Source organism: Nyctibius grandis, chromosome 1 (assembly GCF_013368605.1).
Source record: "Nyctibius grandis isolate bNycGra1 chromosome 1, bNycGra1.pri, whole genome shotgun sequence".
NCBI classification, from domain to species: domain Eukaryota; kingdom Metazoa; phylum Chordata; class Aves; order Nyctibiiformes; family Nyctibiidae; genus Nyctibius; species Nyctibius grandis.
Window position 1 is genome coordinate 37,866,640 of NC_090658.1, and position 19,022 is coordinate 37,885,661.

At 45.4% G+C, this 19,022-nt stretch overlaps 1 protein-coding gene across 1 annotated transcript in view; it reads right to left on the minus strand.

Moving 5' to 3' along the window:
* Nucleotides 1–5,318, minus strand: part of CRIM1 (cysteine rich transmembrane BMP regulator 1) — a 202,739-nt gene extending 197,421 nt beyond the window's left edge. The window contains exon 1 of the mRNA XM_068404398.1: nt 4,573–5,318. Coding sequence (XP_068260499.1) covers nt 4,573–4,924 — 352 coding nt within the window. The 5' untranslated portion in view covers nt 4,925–5,318. The remainder of the gene's footprint in view (nt 1–4,572) is intronic.
* Nucleotides 5,319–19,022: the final 13,704 nt, after the last annotated feature.

Consider the following 19,022-nt stretch of genomic DNA (forward strand, 5'->3'; position numbering starts at 1 on the left):
ACTATGAATAATTTTTCAATTTTTTTCCCCGACAGTCTGGATTGTTGACAGCCTTTGAACCAAGTATCTTGACTGTCTTCATGCCAACAGTCATTTGGTGCACCACTTAGTACTGATTAAGTCCCCAACTAGATCATCAGTCCTAACACTTGATGTTAGTGGAGGAAGTTCTCTATACACATGCAGACATCAGAACTATTTGGACATTTCCCAAGCCATTCACTACATAACATAGTAAGAAAAAACAAACAAACAAACAAAAAGTTAAGAAAACTGGGCAATGCTGTTCCAGTCAAACAGATGTAAACAACCACGTTACCCACACGCAACTTCTAAATCACTTGAACTTCAGTCTTGTACTCAAAGCAAAATACTACCTGATCTTTACAGGTCTGGACTGCATCACAGGGAAGAAGCCATGCATGTTGCATAGAACTCTGTCTGGAGACAGAGCATCGTGTTCTGATCTTTGGGTCCATTGACCCATTAGACACAGAGCACAGGACCAAAAACAACTGAAAACAAGGTTCTCCCAAGGGTACTAGCTACAGAAGTTACAAGTAGCAGCACTACCAGTGTTAAAAATACCAGCAAGTCTGTAAGCAAGTTGCTCTTACTTCAGAAAAGACCTCCATTAGCATATGTGTAAACCGATGCCTGGAAGAAAAAAAAAAAAAAAAAAAAAAAGCTTAGCTCTCCTCCTCCCAATTTTGAAAAAAAAGCTAAGTTTTCAAAATTTCGTTTCTTCTCATCAGCTCTGGTTTCACTGCGCTTTGGTTACACACAATGTACTGTGCCCTCACCTATCATAATCTATTACATGCTTCTACGGGAGGACAGCAAGTTCACAGTAGGCTCGAAGGGGGGTGTGTGGGTGTGTGTGTGAACACCCAAGCTCTCCCCGCTTGTCCCAACAAGGAGTCAGATGACAGTAATGCTCCAAGCTCCCAAAAAGCTGCAGTTCAGTAGAAGAGACTATGACTAGCCACAGTAGGGTAAGTCTCTACCATTGTCCTACAGGATTAACCCAGATACTTACTGACACTCGCCTAAAATCCACTACAGCAAATTTCTCCTGGTTCCAAGGGAACCCCGGTTCAGAAGCTACACGCCAGGCAAACAAGCCTCAAGTATTGCAGGCAAGCCTTAAATTAGCTACAGTAGGCAAAAAGAATACAGCAATAACTGTATGCCCCCCCAAAAAAAACAAATCCCAACAAAAGCAAAACAAAAACCCAAAACAAAGTACTATACTTTATTGGTAAGATACCAGAGCAGAAATACCTTCTTTCAATGGCTACCTAGAGGCTAACTCACATGGTAAGTATATTCGTAAAGGAACCTAAGGACACAGCAAAACTAGCAGTTTCGTTAACTTTGTATTTCAAGTATATACCACAAAAACATGTTATGTTTCTGTTACACAGTTAAAAATAGTATCAGCTCATTTTCAGCATCTCACATGCCTCTGTTATGCCCTAGAAGAGTTCAGCAATGCAATCAAGGCCTCTTCACCTAAAAGCATCAGAAACTGGGGAAGTGTTGAAACAGAGGCAAGAAAAGAGTCATCACAAGAAATGCCTTCACAGAGTAACAGAACTTTTTTGGCAGAGTTTCTCCAAGGCTTTCCAATTCCCCATAAGGCAGGAGCCCTGCCCCCAGCTGGACTGCTGCAGAAGCCAAGGCTAACGTAAGGTGTTCCTGGAGAACTCCAGCCTAACTAGGGGCTGGCTCTAGGTCTACCTTCAAAGGCAGCGAGCAAGTGCAGTCCCTGCTCTGAGCTCAAAATTTCTGAATGTTACAAGTGTTTGGAAGGGGCTCTAGGCTCTTGACACCTCATTGAGCCAATCCAGCAGCATCCCTGTAAAGCCAGAGAGGCCGGAGGTGTTTAAAGTGTCTCAAGATTGCTCCTCAGGAAAAGTACCCACCCGTGCCATGGGAAGCTGACCTCAGAATTGTTCTTTACCAAGAATACAACTGCATTCAGGAAGGGCATTTACATACTTCAGGATAATGCCACAAATTGAGCCTTCGAACTGCACAAATATGTGAATAGTTAAGATGGTGAGATGAACGAGGACTTCCTTCAGGTTTTTGAAGGATGAAGAGAAGAACCTACAATCAGCAACAGATTTCATTAATAAACACTGGTTTAACAAAGACTACTCCATTCCTAGTTTCAGAAAGGAAGGCTACCAGTGACAGAGACAGAGACTTCTCCATCAGGTGTTACAGAGCTCACTTACACCAAGTGCATTAAATAGTAAGTTAACAGGCAAGTATTTTTACCTGCTGCAATTCCAGCTCAAAGTTTTCTGTAGCCTAGTATGTGTTGATAATGTGAAATAAGACACTGCTGAAGCCTCAAAAATTATAAAAAAAATATCCTTATATCTGTAGCCAGTAGGGGTCATTTCAGTGTAAAAAACTGCAGGGAAAGAAAAGGCTACAGACAGGACGAAGAGCAAGAACATCAATTTCTATTCACACAGTTCAGTAAGTCACTTCCATTTCCTCCTCCCTGAACTGGGGTAGGAAAGGGTTTGCACTCCCGGAAGACAGTAGTAGCCTTTATTCCGTAAATGGATAAAGGTATGGGTTAGTACTACTCACACATCAGGCATCACCAGTCTAGCCTGTCACACTTGCGCCTGTAAACTGTGCAACTGTTTAGGTCACAGCAATCAAAAAAATAGAGCTAATCAACCTCATTTTAGTGATCAGAGGTAGTACGTGAAGTCCCCTTTCCTCCTTGCTGCCACCCCTCGTGCACAACACATACCATGAAGAACAATACATTACTTCTGTCGCTTAGAATGAGGCAGCTGCCTGACAATTCAGTAATAGGTATTCCAGGACTCTTCATTAGCCTGACAGTTCAGCTCAGTTGCTTTTCATTTACGAGCATGAAAATTAAACAGATAACTTATCTCCCTGACTATTCCTATAGGGACAGCTGGAACTAGTTCCTAACCACAACACTAATTGAAATGCAATCTTGCCAACAAATGCTTCATACTATTTTCAACAGTAGATGGGACGTGTTACGAGTTGAACTACAGCAACGTACAGATTGCATCACTTCAAAGGAATGAAATACTCCTAAACTGCCAGAGACACCCGTACTGCGATACAGTAAGGGAGCTGGAACATTAAGGCATTTAATGACTGCAGGCTTTTAGTTCCTTTAACCGGGGCGAGGGCTGTTTAAGCCAAGCTTTTACTTGAAAACATGCAAAAAGAGAAACTCATTCAAAACCAGGTAAGTTTTTGAAGTTTTTGAAAGGTACGGGTACCTTTTCCCTCTTTGCTTGTACTTTTCTATTTAAGAAAACTTTTCCAATACATATCAAAAATAATAATGAGACTACAGCAATGTACACATTCAGCAACATGGTAGCAACCAAGGTCTTCAAATAATTTAGGGCCATTTTTAATTGTTTAACAACAGAGCTTTTAATCCTGGAGATGGTCCTACCCAAGCATCGGTTACAGTACAAGCAGAACACACTGCCCTGCTCTGCTGTGGTTTGCAATTTATTTGTGAGGGAGGCAAACAGAGTTTTAAACTAATAATGAGCAGTGGGACAAAGGTCAGCTGCCCACTAAAAATGACTGGTTTTAGCTCCCTCAAAACAGTGCATCATTTTAAATGCAAGTTTTTTGGACAGATGCTGCCTCACCAGCTCTCTGGACTTTCTGCTGCCCTCTACCCGCCGAGGGGAGCCCACCTCCCGCTCCTCTTCCAGAATTGTCGAAGCTCCCGCTCCGAGTCTCACATACATTTTATACATATCCCAAACCACTGGTTATTTGTAATCTCTTTACAACGCCATGTTTTCCCTCAGCTTGGGGGAAAAGAGAGCTGGATGGACAAGACAAAAAGAGACTAAAAATTTGCCTTCGGCCTTTTGTTAAACTATATATGTAAAAAACTAAGTCAGAGGAACTCTGACAGATATAAAATTTGAAGGCGGGGGTGAACTCCTCTTGCATTTCATAGCGATTCATCACCTCACAAGCAGCCGTCAGGAAGCAGAAGTGACTCTGAAAGGAGTTCTGCCGTGGGGATTTCTCCTTCCCCCTTGATGCTTCAGCAGGGAAGAAGACATCCCTTATCATCATATACCAAGCAGGACAGGCAGGGAGACATTAAGTGACAGGAACAGGAAGGAAAACTTTACAACAGATGATCAGCCTTTGTGTTTCCTTACAGAGGAGGGAATCCAGAACGGGCATCATGTGTGCATGACCGACCTCCACCGATTTCCATCTGCCAAACCCTCTTCACCGAGGAATTTTAGTTGGGCATCGGTCGTCAACATAAGCTATTGGGAAACCAGGGAAGCGCTAAGGAAATTGAGAGCGCCTGGAAGTTTAGGCTAAGAAAATTAAAGGTAAAAATTTTAATAGGGAAGGGTTAAGGAGGAAAGCTTAAAAGAGAAGGCTCGTTGATGGGACAGTGGGACGGCTGGGAGGTAAGGAGTGCGGCACCGGCCTCCTTCCCTCCCCGCCGCCCATGGGGTACCCGCACCTCGGGGGATAGATGCACGATGTCCCGCCGCCTCTTACCTTCACAGACGCCCACTTCGTACTCGGTAATCGAGTCTCCGTTGAGTGGAGGTCGGATGACACAGCGCAACCCCCGGTCGCAAGCTCCGTGCAGCCCGTAGACTCCTCCGCAGCTCTCGTTACGTTGCCGAGCGCACATGAAACAGCAACCGCAGATCCCCAGCACGATGCTACCGGGGCAACTCTTGGGTTCTTCGCATTTAGATTCGTCGCAGGGTAAGCAGACGAGAGCCCGCGTCCCCGATTCGCCCAGCAGCAGGGCCAGCAGGAACAGCCACCCCGCCGCCGCCAGGTGCCAGCCGCCGTCTCCGCCCGGGCGTCTCCTCCCCGCCGAGACCGCTGCCAGGTACATCCCGGCCGCCGCAGCCCGGCCTGGGCCGGGGGGAGCCTCTCGGAAGCCCCCTCGCCGGGCGGCGGACCCAAACGTGCCGCGGCTCCTTCCCGCCGCCCCCGCCTCCGGCCCCCCGAGGAAAGTTTCCTCTCGCGGCGGCCGCTTCAGCCAAACTTCTCCTCCGGGTGGCGGCGGCAGCGGCTCCGCCCGCTGCCCCCTTCGGGAAGCGGCGTCCGCCAGTCCGTTCGTCCCTCGCCCGACGGCTCCCGGTCCCGCAGCACCGTCCACGCCGGCGACGCAGCTGCGAGCGAACCCCCGGGCGAGGCGGCGACTGGCTCGGCTCGGCTCGGCTCGGCTCCGCTCCGCTCCGCTCGCTGCTCGACTCTCGACTCCCAACTCACCTCCTGCCTGCGACTCGCCCCGCTCCGAGTGCGCTCTCTGCCCTTCCTCCATTGGGCAGTGATCACCTTCACCCCGCCCCGGCTGCCTGCTCACGCTTTCTCATTGGATGCCGCCCAGGCTGGCCCCGCCCGCTCCTCCTCCTGCCCCTCCTCCTCACCCCCCCCTCCTCTCAGCCCCAGATCCTGGGGCTGGGGAGAGACGCAGCGGAGGCGAGGAGCAGCCTGGGCCCCACGGCGGCCGCCGCCGACTCCCCCCGCCCTTTCCCTCCCCCGCCCGGGGCTCCCAGCGCGGAGCGGAGGGAGGCGGTGGCGCCAGACCACGGGGCCGGGCCGGCAGCGGCCCGGGGGACACCTCTGCCTGCGGGGGACACCGGGGATGGGGAGGGAGAGGGCCCCGCAAAGGGCGCAACCGCAACAGGGCGACGGCGGGGGGAATCGCGAAAGGGGCCTCGCGTCCCCGGCGGCGAGAGCCGCCTCCTCTTCCTCCGCCGGCCCCCCTGAGAGGCGCGGGCGGCCGGGCCGGGGAGCGTCTCAGCGCCCTCTCAGCCCCTGCGCCGCGGAGGTGGGGAGACGCCCCCGCCTGGGCCGTCCCCGCAGCCGGGCCCCGATCCCGACCAGGTGCCCCGCGGGTGCGGAGCCGTGACTGACCCGCTCCGCGGTGGCGGGAGGGGGCTGCGCTGCCGCCCCTAACGGCGGCCGCCCCGCTCTCACGGCGGCGGAGCGCTGTCCCGGCCGGCCCCTCCGCCCGCTCGTAAACAACCGGAGGTGCCGCGGCTCGCCCGCGGACTTCGGCACCCAAACCGCCCCCGGCCCGGCTAGGGGTCTTCGCTGGCCCGGGGACAAGAGGCGCCCGCGGCTGCCGACCGGTCTCCCTGCCCAGCGGCTGCCGTCGCTGCCGGGAGCCGGCCGGCGTGCCCCGGCAGCGGCGCGGGGCGGGCAGCTGCGGCCCGGCCGGCGCTCGGTGCGCTGGGTAGCGCGGGCGGAGCGCGGCCAGGAGCCGCGACACGGGGAAAGCGGCGGCCGCGGCGGGAGGTGCGGTTGCGGCGGCGCTGCCGCTCTGGGCCCGGCGGCGGGGGCCGGAGGCAGGCGCTGCCCGGCGGCGCCCCCGGAGGGCCGGCAGGCGGCAGCGCCCGGCGCCCCGCTCGCTGCAGCGGAGCGCGGCTGGAGGGAGCTGCCCGCCCCGCGCCGGGACGAAGGCGCGACCGGAGAGAAAACAAAACGAACGATGATGCCGAAAGGCAAACCGCTGGCTTGTCTCCGCTCGGTAACCGCAGGCGGCAGCGGCCGGGCGGGAAGGACCACAGGGAAATGGGCCGTGGTTGCCTTCACAACGGCAGCACCTTGGTATAACCGAGGAGCGGGATCCGCTGCTGCCATGTTACACCCTGGCCGGGGTGCGAAGGCAGCTCTGGGAGCAACACATTCCGCTGTCAGAAATGCCCGAAGCTGTGGCAATGGAGAGAATGAAGGCATTCGCTGGGCAGGTGGGCTTGTGTCAGCTGTGTGGTGCTGAGCCTGGAAAGTCTTGGGTTGCACGTACCGGTGCCAGCGATGTGGGAAATTTTAGGAGAGAGGTTCTGGAAACTTAATATGGGTTATTACGGAGGGTGCCAAGGTATGGCTTCTACAGTTTCTTCCGTCCCACACGCTCATCCGCTTTAGCAGAAAGAACCAGTTCTTGTGTCAGCAGAGGAGCTGCTATGTAAGGGCAAAACTCCCCATTGGCAAGGCAAAGGACAAGTTGCTACCAGTAACAGAAGAAACTATAGTGTAAAGCTTTGTCAGCAATAGTGTACCTTTTTGGTGCGTTTTAAAAAGCACTGTAATGCACTGTCGTGCACTCCAGCCTAAATGACGGCTGATAGCAAAGGTTCCCAGTTACTAGCAGAGGCCCATTACTAATGGAAACAGTACAGCCGTGTAACATGGTGCTGAAAAATAAAGTATTTCCATATTTGACTAAAAGAAAGGATTTCTCATATTTGTCTATTATTAAAAATAGTGATGTTTTTATCATATCAGAATAGCTGACTATATTCTGATCCATTCAGAACTTAAAGTAAATTGTAGAAGATTATTTTTCAAGAGCTACAAATGTTTTTCATTAGCCCCAATAGTTTGCAAGGCACTGGTCTGTTTTTCAGCAAAACGTTGTTATTGGGATAAAACGCTACCAATACAGCATGCATTACATGGATTAGGGCCATTCAGCTGACATGTCTCAACAACACATGGACAATGAGGAAGCAGCCCATCCACTGGGCATCAGTATTTGAACTGATACTGTGCTACCTTTTTGAATAGATTTGGAAAGTAAATGACAAGCTGATCTCATTAAAGGCACTGTGTTTTGCTGTAAACAAACCCAATGCATACATTTGAGAACAACCAAAACCATTTCATGTTCTTGTAAGTCAGGAAAGCACCCTGAAGGTCATCCTAGACAAGCGCTCAAGCTCTTAATGTTAGGGCAAATGAATGATACTCCCAGGTGTAGCAACACACCGAGCAAGAAATTTTGTACTGTTTCCTCAAAAATGCAGGTTCTTCCCTCAGCCTGAGCCCTCTTGTGTCAGTTTGCCGAAGCACCTGCAGGGGTCAGAGTATTTTTGAGTCACCAAAAGTTTCCACCAAAAAGCCCACCGTGATTTGGATGACAGCAGTTTGTAAAAACATGCTGTTTCCTACCAACTGGAAACACTGCCTTTTGGTCGTGTCCTTTACTGATGAGGTGCATGAAGGGGTTTTACCTTCTATGTCTAGCGCCGCTCAGATTGCTTTTCGAATGAGGCATACAGTTCCTGCGGCTGTATTTTTAAAACACTGTTCACAAACCTGAACTTGTGCAGAGAGGAATCACAAAAGCGATTTCAGTGCTAGAGAGGATGCTGCACAATACAATACATGATCAGAGACTTGAATTCAATAAGCTTAGTTTATCAAAGGATGAAAAGTGAGCTGATTACAGTGTATTAATCCCTTCATGTGGAAGAATGAACTGGTCTATGAAAAATATGTAGGTATTTTTCCAGGACTTGTGAACATAGCCAGCATGGAAATCCCAGACATGTTGGATTGCATGCACAGGCGGTTCAATATTTCCCAGACATGCCAGACCTACCAGTCATGTACTGTACTGATGTGCAGTATACTCAATGCACAAAGAATTCATTGGACCTACTGTGCCTGTTTGCCTGTGTGGGAACGAACAAAGAAGCGCTAGAAGCAGTACAAAAACAGATGAAGAGGAAAGCTATGGACAGCTTAGATAAGAATGTTGTAGGGCCCTGAGAAAAAGAGAGCAAACTTTTGAGCTGACTGCCAAATGAGAGAGGCTTCAGTTGTGAACAGGATTAGTGCACTGATTCATAGACTGTTTACCCAGTGATAGCTGCATGTAAGCGAGAAAAGTATGAAAATATTTGTAGAACAAGGACCAAAATTTAGGGTTCCTTTCTCCTTATGCCTTGCCCTTTAGGTACAAGACACAAACTGCTTGTGCCTGTGCTTTCCCTTTTCTGGCCCCAGGAATCTAAATACTTCATTGCACAGTGGCACAAATTCAACAGGAAAGGTAGAGATTGCTCCTGCCCCAGACCTGAGAAGAGTACATAGGGACAATGAGGTACTCCTTGGAAATCAGCAAATCTGGTATCTGACGACTTTACAGGGAAAGTGAATATCCCTGCTTTCCCCAGCAAGAAGCAGTGAAGGATCCTTACAAGGAAATTCACTTACCCCTGCTTCTTGCTGCCTCTTGATTTATTAAGGGGTCTACTGATCCAAATAGCTTAGGAGTAAGTAGATTCAGCTACTGAAGTGAAATCCAGCTCTTAATTTCCCCTAGAAACAGGTTAGTAAATACTGCTAAATACAACTGTGGGAGTAAGAAAAGCATTCTGATAAACAGGCTGTAGCAGCTGAAATTTCCTGGGCTTGTTTTCCTGTAATGTTAGTCTTGTATCGAAGCCACATCTAGGCTGGATGAAGTTGCAGCAGTAATAAGAGTGGAGCTGTATAGCTTTTTTCATCATTATGTAATGTAGAGCTTTTGCAAAACCACACAGTGCTATGAGAAAACTACTACCCCCTTCACTAATTCCTCAGTCCTCTACTCACTCCCCTTCCTAATGGTAAATCTCCCTGTGTGAAAAATAGGTGTTCAGCATCAATCTTCTGATAAGTCTGATAATCACAATAGTGACAACTGAAATACAGATTTAGTTTTATGACATAGGTGAAGATAACATACTGCCAAAAATAAAAACATCTATCTCCCAACACACTAAGTAAAATATCAAAATGTCTTCATTTCTATTCAAAAGATTGTTCCTACTGTGCTGACATATACTGGTAACTCCTTATGTATCTCCGAATTTGGGGAACATTGGTGATCTTAATACCAAAGTTGTAATTTTTTTCTACAGAAATGTTTTGTTTCTTTTCTGTGCCTCGTTGTGTCTTTGTTGCACATTAAATTCCTTTTTTATTCTTTAGACTGTTAAGATCATTTGTGTCTCCTTTGTAGCAGTCTCTTGACATAAACTCTTTCGTAAACAGCTTATACACATGAGCAATCTCTACTCCCAGAAAAAAAGGATCAAGATGAAACCTGACACTAATACAAGCAGTGCTGAATCAGTCTAAAACATATGAGAATAATTTATCTCTTCTTCACAGAGATATCATGGACTTACTACATTAGTAGCTGCAAGGTGTTTCAAAACCCTTAAATGGAAAACGGTGGGAAATTGGGAAAGTGAGTATGAGAATTCATTTTAATAGAAACAATCTTTTTAAGAATTGTTTTGAACCAGTTCATAATAAATAAATATCCCATCAGGTAGTCTCTGTTGTTTTTTTCAGCCCTATAAGCCTTTCCTCTCAGTTGAATCCCTAGCTTGGGACAGCTCACTAGTTCAAAATTTAAGTCTGGAATAACTGCAGGCAGAACTGTTTGTAGCTTTTTCCTAATACATCTTTCATTGCTCATATGGAACATAAACGTAAAAGGATCTGCTTTTTTAATGGCCTCAGAGCAACTGCATAAGCAATTTTAAAATACAATTGCATGACTAATTTACTTGTGCATGCTTTTTCACAAATTTCGAAACTATAAATTAATAAAAAATATAAATAAATAAGCTATAAATGAATAGGACTGGCACTTCACAGGTGCAGTTCTTGACATTGCGCTTGAATCACTGAAATCGTGCAGTCAATCTAAGGATTTTTTCAGATATGAACATTTTATAATATATATCTTAAAAATTGCAAGGTTAAAGAACTAGGGAGTCAATATCTATTTAAGGCTATCTAACAGGAGCATATCAGGAGAAATAACTGCTATATCTAGAAATGCAATTTTGTATTTAAATTGGTCACACTCAAGGTCACGTTGGTTTTAGCTTCTTTAGCACAAAGAAAAGATTTTTAACAATAAGCACAGTTAGCAAGGAAAGACAATTTGCTGTCAGTTTACAAAAGAAACGTATGAGTCTTTTAAACTGGTATGTCATTCTAGGGATTATATACATTCTTATTACAGAAAATCTGGCCACCAGAAAAGTAGATGGATTAGATCAGCATCTACAATCCTTTTCATAGTGCTGCATACTGATAAGATTTTAAATGTTAAAATATAAAACTGAAAATACTGTGTTTATTTCACTGCAATCTGCTGTGTATCAATAACTGCAGTATAAAATAGATTAAATCAGATAGGATGAGAGAGACGCTGGATGTGATCTAAAATTTGTCATAGCTAATTCCCTAGCTTAGTGTGTCCAAGAGAAGTTCATAGAGTTCTAGGCAAGGCATTTCCTATTCTGAACATGGTTTTGAACTCTGGAAGGAAAAGCATGAGAGGCTGAAGGTGGTGCGTAAAGACTAAACTGGTGGGCAGCTGATTACCAAGGTAAATCAGGCCCTCGCTGTAATACCTTTATTTCAGTTCAAATTCATCAAAACTTGTCTGAGCTTCAAACTCTTCGAATCTTCAAATAACTGATTCAAATAGGGGCAAAATGACTTGTCCTCTGGTTTGCAGATCAATCAAATGCTAAAAGGAAAGTTGTCTAGTTATGAGTGAATGGCAATCTTATTCAGAGACCACAGAAAAAAGTTTTTTTAATAACAACATTAATGACAATGAAGATCTCACATTTCTCTTTTTCTAGGAGGATTATAACTATAAAACATCTCCAAAATATATCTTCTGTGTTAGAGAAATTTCAGTTCATCTGGTACATTCATATGTGTGGGCCTAGTCAGCTCTTGATTATCAAGAGTAACCCAAAAAGGAGAAAAAAAAAAAAGTGCCCCAACCCTACCCGCAAACCCACAGGCAGTACAAGATGAATGCAAGGTGGTCATGGGATCACGCAATGAGAATGCAATGGGGAAGAGAGTAGGCTGGCGGTAGCAGTGATAATCTTTTTCTCTCGCTGGTTACAGTGAGAGAAAAAGATTAGTATAAATCAGCATTCATATCAATTGTTTGGTCTGTGGTAGTTTTTATAACATTTTAGGGCAAAAGAAACAGATTACTATATTTTTTCAAGGGTATCTAGGCCTCACTTATTCATTGTTGTCTTTTTTTTCCTGTTAATATTTTATTATTCGTGTTGTGATATTAGTTGGCCTCCCTGCAGCGGGTGGGGACCCTGGCGGGTGTGAGGTACGCTGGTGTGGCCGTGTCCTGCAAACACAACTCCTCTGCTCACAGATGTGAGCTGGCTCATGCCGGGCCTCTCAGGTGTCTCTGGTCTTGCCACACGGTTAATCCGTAACCCAGACAAGCCATCAGCAGTTGATTGAGAGGCAACTGTAGCTGATCCTTCTTTACGGCAAGGGGGCTATATAAACCCCTCTGAGTTTCCTGACTATGTTTTCTGTAACTTTTTCAGGCAGCGTTGTGTATTGTGGCTGTATTCTGACTGCTGGAACTCACAGATGACAGGGGTTATTAAGACAATCTCAACCTGGCCCTTCACTTATTTAGCAAATTAAAACTATTTTTGATGTCTTTATTAAAGCTAGATAGAAGCTTTCATTCCAGGAAATCACAGCATATTTCTAGTGGTTTTTTTCTAGCTCTTTCTAGATTTTAATGCTGATAAATATAACTGGCCATAGAAGCTGCCTATCCCTGCTGACTTTCTTCCATTCATGTCTATAATCACCTTCTCGATTTCTGCAGATGATGATGTGGGTTAGCAAAAATGTTTAGGACAAAGTCAAAGGCTGTTCTGATTACTATGACTTCACGTATGCCGAATTAAGAAGTTTGCCTTCTGATATCTACCAAGTATGTTCAGGAAGTCAGATTTTGCTGTTCATCCATCCATCCTAGGAAGCTAACGTTGCTTATGAGAGTAAAGGAGAGACATTTTCCCAAAGTAAACCAGTATTTCTATAAATTGTTTGAGCTGCTTTCTTTCTCTTGATGGATAGTAAATAGCCAGTCTGTTCAGCTTTTTAACAGCTTGGTGAGAACTATGCACAGCTTGGATACCATTTGCAAAGTCCATATGTCTAAAGTTATTGTGGTGTGGTTACAGTGAGAGAAAAAGATTAGTATAAATCAGCATTCATGTCAATTGTTTCGTCTGTGTTTGTTTTTATAACACTTTAGGGCAAAAAAACAGATGACTTTTTTCAAGGGTATCTAGACCTTACTTATTCATTGTTGTTTTTTTTCTGTTAATATTTTCTTATTCATGTTGTGATATTAGTTGGCCTACCATGGCTGATTTCAGTATATTAGCAATAACTATATGTTAACCTCTGTTTTTTTTTTTCTTTACATAATTAGGAATACGGTGACTCGTCTTGTAAATTGCTAAGAAGACTGAGAGACTTCAAGTCTGGATTTTGTTGTAGGCTTCAACGAACATTAATGCACTCAGCCTAGATCAGAAGACACTCAACATCATGCAAGATCATATACCTTTTCTTTCAGTCTGCAGGAAGATGGTATGTTCAGTAGATTTCCTGGTCCAGCTTGGCTGAAAGAAGCAGATGGATATTGTGGTATACCCAGTGTTTTGAACAGCATTTATCTTTTCAAGTGTGAACTTGGAATTTCAAGCTTAGAGACTCAGGTGCAGGTTAAGGAAACAAGCAGGAAGGTAAGACGGCTTGCTTATAACAAGGGCAGCGATACAGTTAGGAAGAGGACACGGCATCGCCTGCTTCTTAAAACATTTCTGCCTCACAAAGTTAACATGTCACATAAAGTCGGGAAAATGCTGGTGATAGGAAACAAGCCCTGAACAGCAGAGAAGCCCCAGCAATAAGACGGGAAGGAGGATGGTTTGATTAGTATGGACTGGTAGAGACAACGTGAACAGGAAAGTTTTCTCAAGCCAGGAGAAAGATGGGATGGATGCAATTACGGGGAAGGGCATCCTGCCATTGGTAGGAACTTGCAAGGTAACACCAGTTTCCTAGACCTTTCAAGTTCTATCACTTCCTAACAATAAAACATTAAAACACAAGACATCATCGGTATTATTCTCCCAGTCCTTCCCTCTTAATATACAAGGGATTAATGTCAACAGCCTACTATGTCATCCCCTTTAAAGCAGAAGGGTTCTCCTCTCATGAAATTTTCAGGTTATCATTGCTTTTGAGCTGAAGCAGATCCCCCATTCTAGGAAATCCCTCATTTATGGTATTATGTTATAGCAGAAATTCCTCTCTCCTCTCTTAGCTAGTTAGTCTAGCCCTCACAGCTGATTACAGCCTTTTATAACCTGCCCTCAGGTTAACTAGGCTCTAGACTGAGTAGGTAGATTTTAGCATGCTTTAACTCATGATAGTGAGGTTACTTATCAAAGAGACTTTCTAAGGTTTAATATAATTAATGTGTTCTCTTGAGTGTTTGACTCACATATTTTTGCCTTGTTGCATTTTCGTTATTAAAAAATCTTTTTTTTTTTCCTTCAGAAAAGAAGATAGAGACTTTAGGTGACAAATTTGCAAAAGAGGTTAATCAACTCTCACAAGCCAATCTTTGAATTCTACCAGAAACACTGCTACAGGGCTCCTATTATTTTATGGCAGTGAAGCTGTTAAGAGTTTTCTTACTTAGTAATAAGGAGAAAGATTTGCTGTTACTTTTTGTCTGCTTAACTCTTCACAGCAATGCAGACTAGCAGTAAAAACTTATTTTTTACTGGCCAGTCAATCTGGTTCTACAGGCGATTTTTCATTACTAGACTTGCAAACAGCAAGCAGATCACACCCGTGACTATTATACAGGACATATACAGCCTTTTCACACTGTCTCAGCTACAGTCCATCATGGGAAAGTGTGGCACTGTCACCATCATGACTTGAGTTTTAGAAATGTTTTTCTCAGCCTTCAGCTGGATCTCTTGGTCAGATTGAGACTAGAGTGCTGTTCCAGTCCTGTTGTCATCCTACTCCTTGTAGTATGTTTTAGGAGGATAAAACCACTGATACTGTCTCAAGAACATGAGCAGGTGAGCAGGAGGAGGAGAACAGTTTACAGTTCCCCTGACATACTTGAAAGAGACTCAGAACAACTGACAGCAGGATGTAACCAAAGTCCAGGTCCTTCCTACACCTTCTGAATCAGTTTTTATATCCAGCATCAAGCAAGGACAAAAGCACCTTGGGTCACACTCCTTTCTTTGGTCATCCAGTATAGGCTTCAGCAGATCAAGCCCCCAGTGCATTCCTTTATTAATAACATTTCCCTATCTATCTCTCAACTTACAGATTTTTTTTTGTTTTTATTTCATACAAAAAAGTGTGTTCTTTGATTCAGCTTAGAAGTGATGCAGTTGGAATCAAATGTTTTATAGAGAACCTTTCAGAATTAATACAAACAAAAGATACAAATGCACTCTTCTTAATTCTCAAAGTTCTGTAGATATTCACTCTCAATATAACAATTTGGAAGCACAATTAAACTTTAAAAACATAAAAAAGATAAAGTATTTTAATTCTTTAGCTGGAGCTTAAACAATTACAATTATGCAGTATGCAGTATTTCAAGTCCACCTCATTATTTGTGTTACAAATTTTTCCATAATATCTTTTATCAATGTCCTGGTTTGGCCTAAACCAGGCCGATTTTCCTTTCAGTGATTTTTACTTTCAGCTAAGTCTCCTCTAAGTAACTGCACTTTCTGAAACTAACTGCATGTTTTTGGCAGACAGGTCTGGCTTGGCTCCGAAGGCAGTGGGGTATCTCAATTGATTATTTCTATTATTGTTATTATACTCTTTTTCATTATTATAGTTTATAAACTGTTTTAACTTTCCAAACCCCGAAGTCCTCTCTCCCTTTTCCCTTTCCCTTTCCCTCTGGGGGGGAGGGGGGGGGGATAACAGAGAGCATCTGCCGCAGGTTTAATAGCCGGCCCAGCTTTAAACCGTGACAATCTTTTACATTTGTTGTAAGAAAGGAAGGTCTTCATAGCCCCTTCACGAAAGCTACAGTTAAAATTGTATTTACTCACAGTTGAGGTTGAGCCAGGAAGCACCTCATCCAGAAAATTTAAAGAAATAAAAATAAGAAATTAAGAGGAAAAAGACTTACGCATTCCTTTCTACCCTCATACTATCTACAGTGCTATGAAAAATGGACTGTAGTACTTCATGAGCTTGTATTTCCATTCACTACAGAGACCAAAAGGGAACATAAACCCCAACTTTAAGTTTTCACTGTGATTTATGAAACTCTGATAATGGTCTGGTATGGTATCAACTGATCAACTCATCTGCCTTCCATAAATTTGCAAAGACATTTCCCTTAGTTCTGCTGAGGTTTTCTGTTTTAGTTGAAGTTGTTACAGCTGCTATTTTGGCCAGTGTCCTCCAGAGCTGAAAGTCTGAATCTGTATAACTTCTGCTGAAGTGCCTAGCCTCTTTCGACCAGGCTGCCACAAACTCCAGGACGTGGATGGGATGAATGCAGTGGTAGATGCATACACAGAGTGTTCAATGGGAAAGGAAAATGAGTGACTAAATAAATGAAAAGGTTTATCTGGTGGCTCTTACCATGTTTGATGCTGATGGGTGATCACCCTTGGCTGATGGGCAACGGCTTTAAAGTATGTTCTTACAGTGTAGATTTATGCAATCATTACAAAATCTGCAGTGTGTTTAGACTCTTGTCTTTCAGGTATTAATTTTGAATGCCCTCCCCCCATGTGACAGAGATGGTTGGGGTGCTATCTTGCTCTTTGTAGAGGAGTTATCGTAAAACTCTTTGATTTGATAGAAAATTCCCCGGTGAGTTATACATCTACTTAATAGTTATCATTAGCAAATGTATCAATAGACCTTTCCTAACTCCATATAAATGGCAGGAGATAGCATTTAGTAGCTCTTCTGTATTGGAGATTTTGGCTTTGTCATAAAAGTGAATGAGGTATATGTGGGAATTTTAGATAACAGCTAGAAGTAGTGAAAGCTGGTGTTTTTGCTTTTAGTGTAGAAAATAATCTCTCTGAGTTTCTAGGGTATTAGGAAAGTCTTTTTTGTTGCTTTGTGTTTCTTTGTATTAATGGAAAAGCCAGGGCAGATTTGTCATTGATATCTCTAGATTCGAAGGGGGATGGGGTAGTAGCTGGGCTTGCACCGCTGGGGCAATGCTCTAGTGCTGAGGTAGACCAGGAGGCCTCCCATCCCCCTGGGGTGAAATCGGTGTGCTCAGCTCGCTCCCTGAAATGCCTGTACACCAATGCGCGCAGCATGGGGAATAAACAGGAGGAGTTAGAAATCCGTGTTCGGTTGGGGGGCTGTGATTTAGTGGCAATTACAGAGACTTGGTGGGACGCCTCGCATGACTGGAATGTGGTCATGGATGGCTATGTCTTGTTCAGGAAAGACAGGCCACTAAGGAGAGGTGGTGGAGTTGCTCTTTATGTGAGTGAGCAGCTAGAATGTATTGAGTTCTGTCCGGGGGCGGATCAGGAGCGAGTTGAGAGTTTGTGGGTGCGAATTAAGGGGCAGGCTGGCAGGGGTGATACTGTTGTGGGTGTCTATTACAGGCCACCGGATCAGGATGAGGAGGGTGATGAGGCCTTCTACAGGCAGCTGAGAGCAGTCTCGCAATTACAGGGCCTGGTTGTCGTGGGGGATTTCAACTACCCTGATATTTGCTGGGAGGCCTACTCAGCCAGCCATCCTCAGTCCAGGAGGTTCCTCCAGTGCATTGATGATAACTTTCTGATGCAAATGGTGGATGAGCCAACTAGGAGAGGAGCACTGCTGGATCTGATCCTCACTAACAAGGAGGGTCTGGTTGAAGAGGTGAAGGTTGAGGGCAGCCTTGGTTGTAGTGACCATGAGATGGTAGAGTTCAGGATCTCATGTGGCAGGACCAGAATAGCTAGCAGAATCACAACCCTGGACTTCAGGAGGGCCAACTTTTGCCTTTTCAAGCAATTGCTAGGGGAAATCCCATGGGACAGGGTACTAGAAGGTAAGGGGGCCCAAGATACTTGGTTAGCATTCAAGGACTGCTTCTTCCGAGCTCAAGATCAGAGCATCCCAACAGGTAGGAAGTCAAGGAAGGGCACCAGGAGACCTGCATGGTTAAACAGGGAACTGCTGGGCAAACTCAAGTGGAAGAAGAGGGTGTACAGATCATGGAAGGAGGGGCTGGCCACTTGGGAGGAATATAAGTCTGTTGTCAGAGGATGTAGGGAGGCAACTAGGAAAGCTAAGGCCTCCTTGGAATTAAACCTTGCAAGAGAGGTCAAGGAGAACAGAAAGGGCTTCTTCAAATACATGCAGGTAAAGCCAACACTAGAGGCAATGTAGGCCCACTGATGAATGAGGTGGGGGGCCCTGGAGACAGAGGATAAAAAGAAGGCGGAGTTACTGAATGCCTTCTTTGCCTCTGTCTATACTGTTGGAGGCTGTCCTGAGGAGCCCCGGACCCCTGAGGCCCCAGAAGAAGTCAGGATAGAGGAGGAGTCTGTCTTGGTAGATGAGGGCTGGGTCAGGGACCAATTAAGCAATCTGGACGTCTATAAATCCATGGGCCCTGATGGGATGCACCCGCGGGTGCTGAGGGAGCTGGCGGAAGTCATTGCTAGGCCACTCTCCATCATCTTTGCTAAGTCGTGGGCAACGGGAGAGGTGCCTGAGGACTGGAGGAAAGTGAATGTCACTCCAGTCTTCAAAAAGGGCAAGAAGGAGGACCCGCGTAATTATAGACCGGTCAGCCTCACCTCCATCCCCAGAAAGGTGATGGAACAACTTGTCCTTGGTGCTATCTCTAGACACATCAAGGATAGGGGGATCATTAGGGGCACTCAGCATGGCTTCACCAACGGGAAGTCATGCTTAACCAACTTGATAGCCTTTTATGAGGACGTAACCCGGTGGATAGATGATGGTAAAGCTGTGGATGTGGTCTATCTCCATTTCAGTAAAGCATTTGACACGGTCTCCCACAGCATCCTCGCAGCTAAACTGAGGAAGTGTGGTCTGGATGATCGGGTAGTGAGGTGGATTCTGAACTGGCTGAAGGAAAGAAGCCAGAGAGTGGTGGTCAATGGGACAGAGTCCAGTTGGAGGTCTGTGTCTAGCGGAGTCCCTCAAGGGTCGGTACTGGGACCAGCACTATTCAATATATTCATTAATGACTTGGATGAGGGAATAGAGTGCACTGTCAGCAAGTTCTCTGATGACACAAAACTCGGAGGAGTGGCTGACACACTGGAAGG